At 29.7% G+C, this 17,338-nt stretch overlaps 4 protein-coding genes across 4 annotated transcripts; 2 read left to right on the top strand and 2 right to left on the bottom strand.

Moving 5' to 3' along the window:
- Positions 1-1,469: 1,469 nt before the first annotated feature.
- On the top strand, positions 1,470-3,053 carry PGO_061390 (hypothetical protein, conserved; the record flags this gene model as incomplete). The annotated part of the gene is made up of 1 exon (XM_028686782.1): positions 1,470-3,053. One exon carries the CDS (start codon positions 1,470-1,472, stop codon positions 3,051-3,053), a length of 1,584 nt encoding a protein of 527 aa, XP_028542583.1.
- A 1,706-nt stretch (positions 3,054-4,759) lies between these two features.
- PGO_061380 (hypothetical protein, conserved) lies at positions 4,760-6,706 on the top strand (the record flags this gene model as incomplete). Its single annotated transcript, XM_028686781.1, has 1 exon — positions 4,760-6,706. The coding sequence occupies one exon, from the start codon at positions 4,760-4,762 to the stop codon at positions 6,704-6,706; it is 1,947 nt and encodes a 648-aa protein (XP_028542582.1).
- Positions 6,707-7,972: 1,266 nt separating this feature from the next.
- On the bottom strand, positions 7,973-9,958 carry PGO_061370 (WD domain, G-beta repeat domain containing protein; the record flags this gene model as incomplete). The annotated part of the gene is made up of 1 exon (XM_028686780.1): positions 7,973-9,958. One exon carries the CDS (start codon positions 9,956-9,958, stop codon positions 7,973-7,975), a length of 1,986 nt encoding a protein of 661 aa, XP_028542581.1.
- Positions 9,959-11,983: 2,025 nt separating this feature from the next.
- On the bottom strand, positions 11,984-17,026 carry PGO_061360 (hypothetical protein, conserved; the record flags this gene model as incomplete). Its single annotated transcript, XM_028686779.1, has 3 exons — positions 11,984-12,073; positions 12,951-13,001; positions 13,187-17,026. 3 exons carry the CDS (start codon positions 17,024-17,026, stop codon positions 11,984-11,986), a joined length of 3,981 nt encoding a protein of 1,326 aa, XP_028542580.1.
- Positions 17,027-17,338: the final 312 nt, after the last annotated feature.

Genomic DNA, 17,338 nt, shown 5'->3' with positions numbered 1-17,338 from the left:
GGAGAAGAGTAGAAGGAGCTGAAAAAGTTATCAAAAATTGCATAACGTGTAGAGGCTCTGGAAGCATGTAGAAAACGGACGTGCATTTTAACCCCCTCTTACGTGACCATACTTTTTTTTTTTTTTTTTTTTTTGCCTATACATATATATATATATATATATAAAGAGAGAGAAATATGTGCAAACGGGTGACCCTAATATGTAATCCAACTGAATGAAGCTTAATGTAAATTCCTTGCGAATGCATATATAAAAAGTAAATAAGCGTGTTAGAAATAGGGTCAGGAGCTGCATCACGATGGGAAGTTAAGCCATTCTATGCACACACAAGCAGCTGCATGTGTGCGAACATTCACCATGTTATTGTAGCACAAGGAAAAATGTAAATCTTATGTGTATGTCTATTCCCCTAAAGGGAGAAAACCGACATACTAGAACAAAATATATCGAACAATTATAGGCACAAAATATTTACTTACAAAATTTTTTTATTCATGCTTTTTCTTCATACCTTATTAACACGAACATTGTATGAACAAGCAATTTTTTTTTTTTTTTTTTTTTTTTTTTTCCCCCCCTCAAAAAAGTATATGGAACAGAAAATTGTATATGCATATTATTTTTACCGTTTGATGCACATTATTTATTTCCTTAAATTTTAAATGCACTGAATTGTCAGAATTCCATTTTGCAGTTTGACTTTGTTTGAATAATTTTGTTCTTTCCTCAATTAAGGTACTTATAACCTCTTTCCACTGCTCATGTACAATACTTCATTTCAATCCTCTCAACTTTATCTAATACGCTTCTCATCACATGTACACACTCATACGTATATATAGTACATATTAGTATAGTATATGCATTCATTTTAGTAAAAGCTTCTAGGGAGGAACAGCTTAAAACATTATTATATCGACCAACAATCAAAGCAATTATACATTATTATGATTTGTAAACGAAAAAGCTTGTAAAATATATATATATATATATATATATATATATATATATATATATATATATATATAATAAAGCAAAAAAAATAGCTTTTTTTTTTTTTTTTTTTTACAAGCTTTTTCGTTTACATATTCACCTGACTTGTTCATACAACGCAGACAAAATTGGGAGTTTTTTTTTTTTTTTTTTTATATATTAAACACAGATGATTTCCCAGTCATTCACAATTTTGTGCGCATAACAAAGTTCCGAACGGGCAGCTTTTCACATGCACATATGAACAATTCAAATATGAACAATGCGCATAACAATTCACATATGAACAATACTCATAAGAAGAATCATCCTCATATCAACAATTCACGTATGAACAATGCGCATAAGAACAATCCTCGCTTCAGATTTCACGTATGAACAGTCCGCATAACAATTCACATATGAACAATCCTCGCTTCAGATTTCACGTATGAGCAGTCCACATAACAACCCACATGCACACACGTAGAAGAGAAATGGATGCATCCGAAGAAGAAAAGGATTTTTCCCTTATATCAATCAACTACAACGCATGCGAAAAAGTTGTGAGGGAGGTGAAAAGGAGAAATCGTTACGTGAATATACCCCTACATGGACGAGCTCAGGAGGATCATTCGGGCAATAAAAATGACAATGAGGAATTGAAAGAGAGGGAACCTATTCAACAAGATTTTTGTAAAAATAAAAAAGTAGTGTCTTTTGAAAGAATATTGCACACGAAAAATACGGAACAAGACGATAAATTAGACTGTGTAGATAGAAATGGTTGTGTAAAAATATCAGTTTTTGAGAAGAAAAAAAGTGATACTTTATTTTTAAGAAAAAAAAAATCATTAATTTTTAATGAAAATAAATATAACAAATTTATGGAAGCATTTAAACAACAAGAATTGAAAAAAATAAAAAATTTTCATTATGTATATAAATGGAAAATAGCCCTAGTCATTTTGCTAATCCTAGCCATCACATTTACATTAATTGGTCTTTTCATTTATTATGAATCTAGTCAAGTAATCGAAGTAAATATTGATTATAATTCAGAAGATACTTTTAAAATTTTTGAAATGACACACAAAATGAAACAACCAGTTTATGTATACTACAAAATAACGAATTTTTACAGTAATTTTAAAAACTTCCTTTCCGACGAATCGCAAGCCCTTGTGAACGATTGTAAATGTAAATACATAAAAACATTTGAAGATATTTACAAATTTAGGTGTATAAATAATATACAGACACTTCCAGAACTTAATAATGATTTAAGTATTGATGGAGGGGGAGGAAAAAAAAAAATAACAAACTTGAGTAGTAATAAACCGTGTGATATTAATTCTCTGAGCAAAGATGAAAAAGAAAAAAAAATATTTCCATGTGGACTAGTTTCAGCTTCTATTTTTAATGATAAAATTAGGTTATCTTTGGGTGAAAAAATTTTCAATATTGATAAATTCCCCATCCTTAATTATTATGATTTGTTTTCATATATTAAAAAACATAAAAAATATTCATCAAATTATAAGGTATGGCTTAATACCATATCTCCAGATTATAAAAGTTGGTTCCATCCACCTATGACATCATCATTTATAAAGCCATATGGTGTTATTTTTGAAGACCTCGAACCAGGGAATCAGTATCAAATAACATTTACACAGAATACGTGGCCAGCAAAACATTGGAAGGCCAAGAAATCATTTCAATTAATTTCATTACGGGCAGTGGGGAATAGTGCATATGAGTTAGCTTATTCATTTTTCTTATTAGCATTAATATATATCATTGCTATAATTGTTATACTAATTTTAGTTAAATCTGGATATTGTAAATTGGGGAAAACTTTTTCGTACTGCAAAATGTCAACAGATAACAATGCTACTGAACAAACATTTATCCGTAAAAAATCAACCATGAAGAGAGCAGGGAATGGAACATTGGACTTATCGAAGAAGATCTCACGAGCTCATCCAGACGAGGAAAAAAACAAAAGTAGTTCAAACGAACGTATAACAAAAGTTATTAGTTCCCCTTCAAGGCGTTGTCTCTGCCCCTTGCATTAGGATGGAGACACAGAGACTTTTGTTTCATCCTGTGCGACATGTTTGTCATTTTGTGATTCTTCCACGTTCAGGGGTCACATTGTGCTTGTACTATATTGTGCTTGTACTGTATTGTGCTTGTACCTATATTGTACTTTTACCATATTGTGCCTCTACCACTTGGCTGTTCTACCACTTTTAAATTTTTTGTTATGTGGACCCTTTTTAAGTGCTTTCTGAACCAACGCTGCGTTGCAATTTTTGTGCAAATGTGTCCTCCCGAACCCCCATGTCAATCCGCAATTTTTTTTTTTTTTTTTTTTTTTATATGTATCTCTACCCCATTTTATGACCCGTTCAGGCGATTTTTCAAATTTTTATCTTGTTTGGGGGAATATAATTCTCCATTTTGAAAATTTCTCATGTTTGTGTATTTATATTCATTTTGTTCTTGTGTACATGTGTGCATACCTTTTTTTTTTTTTTTTTTTTTTTTTTTAAATTAAAATTTGTTTCCCCAAATGCTGCAAATATATATATATATATGCGTAGCTATTAAAAAAGCTGCGTTTATACGTCCCTCGTTACTTCCTTTTTCTATTTTAACAAAAAGTGAGATTATGACAGTGAAGGAATTTTTCTGTCCTTTGTTTTCTTTGTATATAATATCTAAGGAAAACAATTCCAAGTGGTTAGTTAATCGCGAAAAAAAAAAAAAAAAAAGGATATAAACCTTAATTATTTTATGCAAATGGGAGATCTGCTGTTATTTAAGTTGATAAATAATTCTCTCTTGTTCATTTTTTTTTTTTTTTCCTTTTTTCACAACTTCTAAATGGGACGCAAGTAATTACGCCAATGTTTGAGATAACGCCTTTGTCCCTTGCCTATTTATTGTGTGAGTAACATTTTTTAAGTATCTCTTTTTAAGCATCTCTTTTTAGGCAATAATTGTTGAGGGTCTCCTTTTTTTTTTTTTTAATCTCCATTATATGTGTTAAACAAATAATCTGCACACAGCATTGCAGTTGGGTTTGTGTTGTTCTATACATTTCTTTCACACGAACATTTGATGTGAGCAAGTTAGCTTAAATATATATGTTAGCTTGTCGGTGTATCTCATCGTGAATACAACACCTCTGCTTAACAGTACACGAGGCACATAAAATATTTTCTTTTGTACGTTTGGGAAGAAAAAGCCAAAGTAACACAGAACAGGTGGGGTGGGAAGTACATGAACATGGATAAAAATATATGCATGCAGAAATAGCTATGTAGAATGGGTCCTTTTTTTTTTTTTTTTTTTCATTTCAACTTTTATGTTGTTCCCATTTGTGTAACCAACTTAGGGATTTCTCCTTAAATCTTATTGGATGAAGATCCTCCCACCCGCAAAAAAAAAAAAATAAAATAAAAATAAATAAATGAATAAATAAATAAATGAATAAATAAATAAATGAATAAATAAATAAATGAATAAATAAATAAATGAATAAATAAAATAATGAAATAAAACCCTGAGGAGGATGAACTTGATAATCACAATATGTTAACCGAATTTCTTTCTAAATAAATATTTTCCCCTTCCATTAGCACACCCCGTGCATTATCTTTCATGACGCTGCGATTCCCATGATTTCATGACGTATAAAAAGAAAAAAAAAAAAAATAAAAAAAAGGAACTAAATTTTCACATTTTGATTGAAGCGCCTTAACACGAATAAAAGATGAATTACATGAAAATGCTAAGGATTGCATCATCCCATAAGGGAAGATCAAATGTGGCAATAGACATGCTCGTGATGGAAAAGCACAGTGGAAAGGGTGGGGAAAGGGTAATAACAGGAAAAGAAACTGCACATGGTAGGAAAAAGAGTTTTCATTTGGACTATCGAATGAATATGCAAAACTGTAAAACGGATAATGATGGTGATGATGCAGTGACAATCGAAATATACAATAAAATTATAGATGAACACAACCTAGTTAGAGGAAGAAAAACTAGTAGTGGTATAAGAAAGAAAAGAAAAAAAAATTTTGAACTTGTGACAAGTGGAAGCAATACAGTTCCAAATGAACAAAAGGAATTACAAATAAGACATGATGAAAATGAGAATTGTAAAAATGAAATGAACCATGGTAATGTTTTATCCCTAGTAAGAAAAGAACCACTATGGAAGAAGTTAAATGAGTCAAAATTAAGTGGCGGCGAGTTTGTAACAAGTGGAAATTTGTACAAAAAAGAACAGTTATGTGAAAAGAAACAGTATGATATGGTATCATGCAAGGTTAACCATTCAGTTGCTATTGAAGAAAAAAAAAAAGACATCTCTATCAAATGCACACTCGAGAAAAATGTAAATAACATGTTACAAAGGCAGAAAGAAAATAAAGTAAATCTAGATGAAAAGAAAAAAAATGATCATTTTTTTAAAATTTTTTTTTCTTCCAAAAAAGTGAAAATAATAAAGTCACAAAATCACCCCATTTTTATACATTTATACAAATTAGCTACTGATGGGAAATATCGAGAAAAACAAGAAAAAATATTGCTAACTAGTAAGAAAATTATTTTAGAAAGAGAAAAAAATCATATTACACGAATTTACACAAACAGTATTGATAACCTGAAGGAATTTCGTTCTTATGATAATTTTATACTTTTGTCTAATAAATTGTTAAAAAAACTTTCCTTTTTATATTCTTTTAAAAATGGAGTTTTGGCAGAAGTAGCGCATACATTCCATTACGACGATGTAGGATTGCCTCACTTGGCCTTTTGCTTCTACAATATTAATGTTGATGATAGTCACATGGAGGTAGGTTCTAGACACAAGAATGATTATTCAGATGAACTGGAACAACATACCCATAAGGATGTCAGCTTATCATGCACACAAAATCGAAGGTACAAACAAACCTCCGTGCATATGCACAAGAGTGATTTACAATTTTTATGTAACGGTGATATTGGAACGATCATAAGGAGTTGTTTCTTGTTAAAATGGCAATGTATTTTCAATATAAATGATTTGAATCATATGAAAAAGTGGGGGAAAAGCGAGGGAAAAAGAGATGAAAAAAAGGAGGTTAGTAGTAATAAAAGGGATACTACTACAAACGGAAAAAATGTTCCTACCCATAATCATGTGACTAATCCCAAAAAAATAGACATAAACAGCATTTATAATATTGATTTTTTCCACCCACTCACTATAAGAGCATCAGGAGGATATGTGTTAGACATACCATATAAAAACATACAACTAGCTGATCTGCACAAATATGCAAGAGAAAATAAAATACTTCTGTTAAAATATAGTAGCGATAGTGATTTATGCATCCATTATGAGAAGAAATGCTTAGAGCAAGATAAGCCATTTTTAAATTTATTAAATAAAGCAAAGGGGATATTTCTCATACTTGACAACTGTAACAATATAGAGAAGAAATATAAATCAATACATTCTAATTTTGTTCATATTGGACCCAGTAATAATATATTAAATAATAGTACAGATGAAAATACATTTGATCATATTTACTATGTAAATTTGAAAAATAACCGTGAAAGGCCCTTAGACATGATCTCTGCGTATACAATATTTATGTATATTTTGAAAGCAAACTTTTTTCGCCACATTCCCCAGTCCTCCTACGTGTGCATTACATGAGTGGGCCGTGCCACTCTCAAGTATACATGAGACAAAGCAGAGACTTTTTTCCTTACTTGTTCCTTCTCCATTTCGTCTCTTTATTTTTTTGCCCCCGCGCTTCATATTTTTGATTATATCTTTTTTTTTTTTTTTTTTTTTTTTTTTTTTCGGAATGATTTTATCTTTGCCTTCCTAGTTTCTAAGTTGGTTATATTTTTCAACAAAAAGAAACAAAAAAATTTGTTCATGCAGTGATGGAAAAATGGAGAAAAACAAAACGCATGGCAATAATGGCGCTTGAGCACGGGTATATATATATATATGTCTTGCCCAGATTTTTTATTACACAGGATAAATAATTAAAAACAAGCACAAAAGTATAAGTGTATGATTCCATGTTTTGCACACGCATATATATATATATATATATATATATATATATATATATATATATATATATTTGTCTTTACATGAAAATGGTACGTATAGGCACAACATACACATAGGAGATGGCAGTACATACATATACATAAGCATATATATACATATATATATATGTATATACGTACATATAGTGGAGTGGGGAGATTTGGGAACATTTGGATGTATACGTGGACGAATGAAGGCGCAAAGAGATGAATGTTACGAGTGTGTGTACATGTGTGAGGGAAGTAAAACACAAATGTGGAAATTATGTTAAGGCAGGTACAAATGGAGAAAACACGATATCAGAAGTGCGATATGAGAAGAGCGATATGAAACGAACGAAATAAGAAAAAAAATACTGAAAATGTATGAGACACACACACACAAAAAATCAGTGTCACAAATGGTAAATATCAAATGGTAAATATCAAATGGTAAATATCAAATGGTAAGTAACAAATGGTAAATATCAAATGGTAAATATCAAATGGTAAATATCAAATGGTAAGTAACAAATGGTAAATATCAAATGGTAAGTAACAAATGGTAAGTAACAAATGACACATATCATATGGAAACTGAACACACACACGAGAAAGTGCTACAACACACATCGAGGGTGGTGATGGTGGTTCTCTGCGACACAAGAAAATTTCCTTTCACAAAAGTAATTCATCCGAATGGCTGTTCCTCCCACGTAGTACTTCCTCCCACGTAGTACTTCCTCCCAAGTAGTACTTCCTCCCAAGTATCCCTTCAAAACACTGCAAATATATATGCACGACACACGAGCTGGATCGGGTTCACGATTCATGGGTGTTTTATTTTATTTTTTTTTTCTTTTCCCCCCAATAACCTCTAGATGAAAGAAGAAATGTCCAAAAAGTGCATGTTCGAGGAACGATCATCACTAGCTGTTAAAATACAGAGGATGTTTTTTTGGTCATACAAATGGAGAGACAAATGAACATTGAAAATAGTATCGGTGTGGCTATAAAATTGATGAATACATTGTCTTGATCGAATATCATAAATGTATATATTCCCATTTAAACTTGAAAAAAGAAGTAAGTTGGTATTGATCCATTTAAGAAAATTTATTCCAGTCTCCATTTGATTATTTGTATCCACTTTATTAAAATCATAATTTACAACAAATTTGTTTATATATTTTTTACAATCATAATCATACACAATTACACTATTATCCAATGAAGAGGATGCAAAAATGTTGTTTCGTTTATTATTGAAAAGACAGTAATCCACCAGATCATTATGCAAGTTTTGAAATGTGCTAACAACATTATTACTCTTGATGTTACGTATTTGTATTATATTTCTGTATGTTGATACATAAATTTCATTAGATAAATTGTTGTCAATACATAACACATCATTACTATTGTCCAATTCATCGTTCATTATTTTTGCATAGTTATCATCATCTTGATTCGAAAGGGGATGATAATCACGATGATGACCATTAGGATGGTGATGATTTTTCACAGGGCATAACTCGTTGTTCACTCTGCTAACACCAGAACCGTGGCTAGCTAATCGGGTAGTACCCCCAACAATACCAGAACCAGCACCAATACTGTTGTATACTTCAGGAGTTGTCTTAACAATACTGTAATTATTTAATGAAGCAGAATAGCGATACATGGAAAGTCCATCAGGTGAGCCACTGTTTAGAGTCTCCATTTCTCCTTTTTCTTCTTCTTCTTCTCCTCCTCCTCCTCCCATGTGATCATAATGGTGATAATTATTGTGCTTCTTGGAATGGTTCAATATCATCATCATATCATTATGATCAGATTTAATTCTGGATTCATTTTTTTTATTCACATTTCGTTTTTTCAAATTGTAAATATCATAATCGTATACATATGTTTCTCCACTGTTAAAACCAGCAATTAAATAAAAATTATTTTCATAATTGCAAATGTTTATAAAAGTTGGTATATGAGTTGTGTATGTAATACTGATAGGTGTATTTTGTCGTATATTCCAAATATATATATTTGGGGAATCTAGATAAATACTCAATATAATCTCTTCATTGAATGGACAAAACATAAAGTATTCAATATCTTTCTTGTCATTCGCATCGTTAATTGATAAAATATTTATAAAATTCATATCTTCTGTTATCCATTCTTCTTCTTTCTTAAATTGTGTAATTCCTACATTCCAATTATATATATGAAGTAATGAGTTGCTATTATTAATGTTTTGCTTAAAATTTGTAATATTATAACTTAAAATTTCTGAACGGTTCATGTTATTATTGTCATAAATATATATATCTCCATTATAAATGCATAAAGCAATATATTTGTAACTTTTTGAAAATTTAATATTTGTAACAGTATCAGTATATTTCTGATGCTTCAAATGTTGTAAACTCATTTTTTCCTTATCACGTCTCCTAAGTCCATTTCCACTCATCTCTGTACTACTACTACTACTTCCGTTGATGCTGCTTGTATTACTACTCATTCCCTCATTTACAAAATTTTTCAAATCATTGTCAAAATTGTTGTACAGATAGCAATTATTATTTATACTTCCAAAATATATCCATTTCTTATAAGAGTTGACGCAATATATACTTTTATTCGCATAAAATCTCTTATAATATGAAATATTTTTTTCTTTAAATTCTATTAATTCAACATCTCCTTGAATGATCTTCTTATCATATATGCTACTACTCCAATCTATTTTTTCTTCCTCTTCGTCTTCCTCAACTTCAACTCCTATATCACCTACACACATATCTACATCGTCATTCTGTGTATCCTCATAGGTAATATCTTCATCGGACACTTCGTTCATCATTTAATCTTCACACACACACAAAAACACGCACGGATGATTTTTTTTTTTTTTTGAGAAAATACACTTTTTTTTTTTTTGGTACATCACTTTACCACAACCTCCTCTTGATGTACCTTTCTCCTTTTTCTCCTTTGCTTAAATAATTTAATTTTGTAATCACTTTTCGTTTTAAAAAAAAAAAAAAATGTATTCCCCCTATCCCGCCCCTTTTTGGAATACAAAATTGAGGGATCTTGTTTTTGTTTTCTTCACGTGTGTAACAGAGGTTGGAGTGATGATATGCTTGGGATCACCCAAAAAATGAGAGAAAAAAAGAAAAAAGGAAGAAAAAAAAGACATAAAAATAGGCATAAAAATAGGCATAAAAATAGGCATAAAAATAGGCATAAAAATAGGCATAAAAATGGGCATAAAAATGGGCATAAAAATGGGCATAAAAATAGGCATAAAAATGGGCATAAAAATGGGCATAAAAATGGGCATAAAAATGGGCATAAAAATAGGCATAAAAATAGGCATAAAAATGGGCATAAAAATGGGCATAAAAATGGGCATAAAAATAGGCATAAAAATAGGCATAAAAATGGGCATAAAAATGGGCATAAAAATGGGCATAAAAATAGACATAAAAATGGACAGCTAATTTTCTTTTTCTTCTTTTTCTTTTTCTTCTTCTTCTTTTTTAAACTTCTCAAAACTGTCTCCCAAAATGCCACCTAAAAATGGATTCCACACATTCCAAAAATATACTCCATACGCAAGACTAACGGAGAAAAATCTTAAAATGTAAAATAAATGTTTAATGTCATAGAAATAAATCCCTTGGTTTAAATTTCGGTTAAGAAATAAAGAGAAAAAAAAAATGTCTGTCACCAATTTTGCTGAAATTTTCCAACTAATTTGAAATAACTATGATTAGTAAAAAATTTCGTCATCAACCCTGAAATGACGAGAGAAAAAAAAAAAAAAAAAAAAAGATCCTTCTTCACACGAATGGCTTTATTCGCATTGTGGTTATATACATGTGTTTATGTATACATATACAAACACACAGTGTGTTGCATTTTTTGTATTATTTCCCCTAACGCTTCATATGCACTTTAAAAATATGGGTATCTTGAAAAGTTGACAAATCGATTTTCTACTAATACTGCTGCTACTGCTATTGCTACTGCTCTTACTACTGCTATTGATACTGCTATTACTACTGCTATTACTACTGCTATAACTACTACTACTACTGCTGCTACTACTATTGAACTGTCGTGTTTCCATGTCGCGTATTAACGGGAGGAAAATGCTTTTGTCCAATTTAATGTTCTATCATGTAATTACGCATTTGCATATATATATATGTAGGTGTAGATACAAATATCTTGATATGTACATGCATGTACTGATATGAAGGTACATAGATTTGAGAATACATAGTTCTATAGGATATGTATATTGCGGGATATATAGGTTCGTAGATATGTAGATTTACAAATATGTAGGTTTACAAATATGTAGGTTTACAAATATGTAGGTTTACAAATATGTAGGTTTATAAATATGTAAGTTTATAGATATAGATATTGCAATTTTCCTAACGTACACTCGTACGTTAAAAAAAAAAAAAAAAAAAAAAAAAAAAAAAAAAAAAATGAGAAAAAAAAAAGGAAAAAAAAAAAAAAAAAAAAAAAAAAAAAGAAAAAAAAAAAAATGAAAAAAAAAAAAAAAAAAAAAAAAAAAAAAAAAAAAAAAAAAAAAAAAAAAAAAAAAAAAAAAAAAAAAAAAAAAAAAAAAAAAAAAAAACAAAAAAAAAAAAAATTTTTAAGAAAAAAAAAAAAAAAAAAAAAAAAAAAAAAAAAAAAAAAAAAAAAAAACATTCAACAATTTGACGAACCCTCCTCTCCTTATGTATATTATTATGAATCGTGGAAAATATATATTTTTATTATTTTTTCTCTCATATGATGAGAGGGGCGAGAAAAAATATATAAAATATACCTTGCACAAATTTTCCACTGCTGCAAGGGAGAGTCAGGAACTTTTAACCATTTGTTCAAATATATATATTGGTGCGTTTTTCTTCTCCCTATCTTTCATTTCCTTCGTTTCGATTTCACATTCCTGACGAACGATCGAATTGGGTTAGTAAAAATAAAAAAAGTAAGAGTAAGAAAAACGAAAGGAGCGAAAATGAATAAGTGAATAAGCTTATAAATACGCAAATGAATAAGCTTATAAATACGCAAATGAATAAGTTCATAAATACGCAAATGAATAAGTTCATAAATACGCAAATGAATGAGCTCATAAATTCTCAAATGATTAGGCTTATAAATACACAAATAAATATATAACTACAGGATAGTGTTTTTTTTTTCCTTTTTTTTTTTTTTTCACAAAATCTTTTCTCGAAGCAACATTTCCACTTTTTTTATATCATACTCAGCGTGGCTATAGAATGCATAAGTGCAACATACAGCTATGGCTCTAGTACTCGGAATCACAAAAAAAAAAAAAAAAAAAAGTGGAAAGTTGGTACATGCATTTTTACAAGATGTTCATAAACACAAAGCCAAGGCCATACCACATATAATGTGCGTTTAATGCTGCAAATATACATACATACATACATACTACTACTACTACTACTAATAATAATAATAAATGCTCAAGTATAAGTATTCCCATTTTATTATATGTGCAAATGCACAATAGCACACGCAAAAACTTTTAAGAATGTTCTTGCAAAACAAACGTACCTCGTGCTCATTGCTTAGTTCAGTATTTTGTAGCGCCTTGTTCTGCAAATCGATAAAAAGGAAACAGTAAAGGGGTGTAAAAAGGTATAATTAGTTCCCTTTTAGTTAAATTCGTTATTAACATTATTATTATTATATTTTTTTTCTTTTCATTTTGATGTTATGATAAACTATTCTTCTATGCACACACTGTGTAGTGCTGTTCGTGTAATCATTTTTTTTTTTTTTTTTTTTTTTACCGCTTTATCATTTAAGGGTTCCCGCACACAATCTCTCACATCTTCGGTTAGCTATAATATAATATGGAAAAAAAAAAAAAAAAAAAAAAAAAAAAATGAGTATTTTACGCGGTAATAAATATGAACATACATGCAATTTCCCCACACAACTTAATAAGATATGGAAAGAAAAAAAAAAAAAAAAAAAAAAAGTGATGAAATAGGTTGAAGAAAATAGTAGACTTTATCCATCCAACCTTGTCGTATATAATTTGCTGGAACTTCACAGGGAATAGATGATAAATACCGAATTCATCCAAGGGTAGCACATATTTAATATATGTGCTAAGGTTAATTTGCCTTTTCTTGTGATAATGCAATATTAAATTTCTTATTTTTTTCCTTATTTTTGGCTTGCTATAACCTGTCTTGTACATGTAAAAAAGTATCAACATTAACTGCTCACCGGTGTATTGGGAAGCATGTCTGTTCATGTGATTAAAGAGATTAATGTAGTGCTGTTTTATCTTCACGCAATTATTGCTAATGGTTATGTATATGTCAAGGTAATGCTTTGGTTTCATTTTTTGCAAATTTGAGAGTATAATATTTAGCATTTTCTTAAATAAAGCCTGATCCTGATCTACATTTTCATTCTCCCCATTTATGACTAAAAAATGGTTGCAAAATTTAAATGTTTCCACTTGGATATTTTGAGGAAATCTTTCATAATTGTTTGAGACATATTCTTTCATACAATTTTTTATTTCAGTGGGTATTTTTTTCTTAATAAAAATATGACTAAGCAATATATTTCTGAACAGTTTATAATCAAATGCACAGTTTTTTAGTATGTAAGAAATTTGTTTTTCAAAATGGAAAGGAGAGTAAATATTGAAATAGCTAAAATAGTATAGTAGTGGAGAAATGTAATTTATGTCTTTTTCATGTTTTAAAAAATTATCATTAAAACATGAAAATAGGTATGTGAGAAATTTTTCGTGATGACTATTCAGAATTTTTATTTTTTTTTTTTTTTTTTGAACATTTAAAAGGTTGTAATACAAATTATAAAAAATTTTCATCATTATCATATTATACTTTAGATCATTAAAATTTGCTTTCCGATTATTCCATGACTCATTGGCTACAAGAAGGGGATCCATTCCCTTATTAACCATGTTCTCACACATTTCACTCCTTTCGCAATGGTTATCAATATGTCTATCTGTTTCTTTCCCCAACAGGTCTGAGCTCTTTATGTTTCCTTCTTGTTGTAGTTTCTTCATTTCGTCCGCCTTACAGTTGATCAACTTATCGTCGTAAAGATACAACAGCATGTCGTTAACTACACTGATGATATTGTCAATATGGGGTTGACAGTACTTACTTTTCCTAAATAGATTAATTTTTTCAATCACGCTAAAATTGTTTTGGTAATATGCGTTTCCTTTCTTGCCATTCGAAGAATTCGCGAGACAGAGATAATTTTTCGAAAGCAAAAACAAACCGAACAGTAAATCGTCCACGCTTATGTACTTCTTCCCATTGTTAAAAATGGAAAAAATTTTAAGCAGTAGTTGGGGCAATAAAACAATCTTATTCCTGTGATATATCAGCAATAGGTAAATAAAATCTTTGATGTTCATTTCAAAAAAGGAATTCTGAACGTAATTTTCTACATAATAAATATCCTTGTACGTAAATAAACAACTCTTGCCTTTGTAATAAAAAAAGAGAAGAAATAACTTGGGACATGAAAAGGGCGTATTTTTTAAAACATCATCTATTATAAGATCCTTTCGAATGCAATTGCTACGATCATGTTCTTCATTGGTGGAAAAATCTTTCATTTTGTTGATTTTCTCATCCGTTAAAAACTTCACACTGTTATATAAGAATTTGTCAATAAGCTCATTTCTATACCCTATTTTGCAAAATACTCGCAATATATTCACTAGGTTCTGTTCGTTAATATCGTCCTTATTACAAGTCACTTGAACTGTTAATATATTTTTTATTTCTTCATCCATGTGTTTGTGAAACTCGTAAACTGCAGGCATCAACATGCACACATCGTTTCCTTTTGCGTTATGCAAACATTTTTTTAAATTATCGAAAACTAATTTTATCATGTTTCCCATGAAGTGGTCATTATTCGTGTTGCACACAGGGGTGCCTCCATCCGTGTTGCTTAACTTTGTGTGGAACTGGTCCGTGGATGGATTTTTTTTTTTTTTTTTTTCTCCCTTTTGCAAACAGTTGTTGTCCATTTTGGCTAGCTGGTCATAATTTTTATCATTTTTCTTTGCACTTCTTTCATCGATAAAGGTTTTTTTTTCCACACCACAAGAATTCCACTCGTGTGATATATAAGCTTTCTCACCAACGAGGCTTTTCTGCTTTTTCAATTTTGTCCCTTGTACACGATTGAGTTCTCGAAAAAGAGATAATATTTTTATGTTGTCTAACAAGGATAAATCAAATTTACTTACCAACAAAACATTACAGTGATAAATGATGAAGGGCTCCAATGTGAAAGGTATTTCAAAAGCATCACCCAGTTTTAGTATTCTTTCTAAGGAGTCAATAATTTTTTTATTTTTTACAATTTTGTTTTTCCTTATCTCATTGCTTAGAATATTAATAAAATTTAAAAGTATATCAGTAATGTTTTCTCTTATATCAGGTATAAAAAAAAATAAAAATTCTTTTTTTGTTTGTTTTTTTTTCTTATATAGCAAGTGTGTGTAGTAGTTAAATAATACATAAATTGTATCAACCATATGATAATTAAAATGAAAGTTTTCCACGCATAATACACATTCTTTCGCAATGTATGGAGTGAAGGTTATAATATTTTTTTGATTAGTCTCCTTGATTAATCTCTTTTTCCTCTTTTCATCGTTTCTTCCTTGTAAGGTGAAATTATTCTCTTGTGTCTTTTTTTCCAAATTGTTAAATGACGCTGTGAGATGGTCTATCCATCCGAGTGATACATTATTATATCTTTCCTTATTCTGTCGATTATGCACACCTTCTCTTGGATCATTATTGATTGGAGAAATGTTATCAGAGTATATTGTACTTTCTTTACACATGTTCCCCTGAGAAAAATCTTTTTGGTCATTTTGTTTTTTTTCCGTCATTTCTATTTTATTGGTGTATTTTTTTTCTTCATAAGTGTTTTTTTCCTTAGAACGTATCAAATTTCCAAACGTAAGGATATGGTTTATATAAATATAATTCAAGCTATGAAAATAAGTAACATCTTCGTTAATTTCATAATCATATGTTTTTTTTTCATGATTATATTTTTTTGCAAAAAAGAAATGTGTGTATATATTTATGCAATCATTCATATTTTGTAACTCTTTATAATACAGTTCAATGTTAGATTGAATTAAAGTGTACATATAATCTACAACATTTTTAAAAAAAAAAGAATAATTTCTATTTAAATCGTGATTAAAAGCAATTTTTTTAACAATATCTATGGGGAAAAAGTGTATATTTTCACTAACATATTTGAGTAAGCTGTTAAATTCATTTTTTATATTCAGAACTTTTAAAATGTCTAAAAAGCGTAAATAACTCTTTACGCTTATGAACTTTTTTCCTATCCTATCTTTTTCTATTCCCTTATTGATAGCACTTGGTACATTGTTACCCATATATTCATTTACATAACTCAGAACAAAATCTATGTAGTACCTTATGCGCTCATCAGATGTGTCAATATTTCCTTTAACGCATAGTCTGTACAAATTTTCAATGACCTTGTCAATTTTTTCGTCATCAATTATATCTGTGTTTGGATAATTCTGCTGTGTACCTCTTCCATTTTTTGTATTCGCAAGGATAGAATTTATTTCACGAATTCTTTCATTCACATATATATAGTTAAATAGCGAATTAATGGAATTACCTTTCCTCATTAAAAAATCAGCATCATGGATATGTTCATAAATTAAAGTTTTTCTACTGCTGAAGTTACAAAACGCAGTATTTTTCCTCTTCTCCTTTACCAGGCCTGAAAAGTGGGAGACTAATTTATCAATCCTTTGTTTTGCACAAGCCCCTCGCCTTTCAAGCATCTCATTCAAAGCCGCTTGGGCCTTTTTTGGATGTGCTTGGGAGCATATATTAGATATATTTTGGGGTGCGTATTTTTGGATTGTATTTCTATGTATTTTGCATATGTTTGCATAACATATCAAAAAATGATTATGGTGTGACACTTGAAGTTCCTTCTTACGCGAAATGTGTAACTTCAAAATAGGGCACTTTGGTAGATACAGCTATGGATACACAACAATTTGGTGAAACACAACAATTTGGTGAAGCACAACAATTTGGTGAAGCACAACAATTTGGTGAAACACAACAATTTGGTGAAACACAACAAT

Source organism: Plasmodium gonderi (genome assembly GCF_002157705.1).
Source record: "Plasmodium gonderi DNA, contig: Chr06, whole genome shotgun sequence".
NCBI lineage: Eukaryota > Apicomplexa > Aconoidasida > Haemosporida > Plasmodiidae > Plasmodium > Plasmodium gonderi.
The sequence above is the reverse complement of the archived record's forward strand: the minus strand, read 5'-3'. Positions and strand labels throughout refer to the sequence as shown.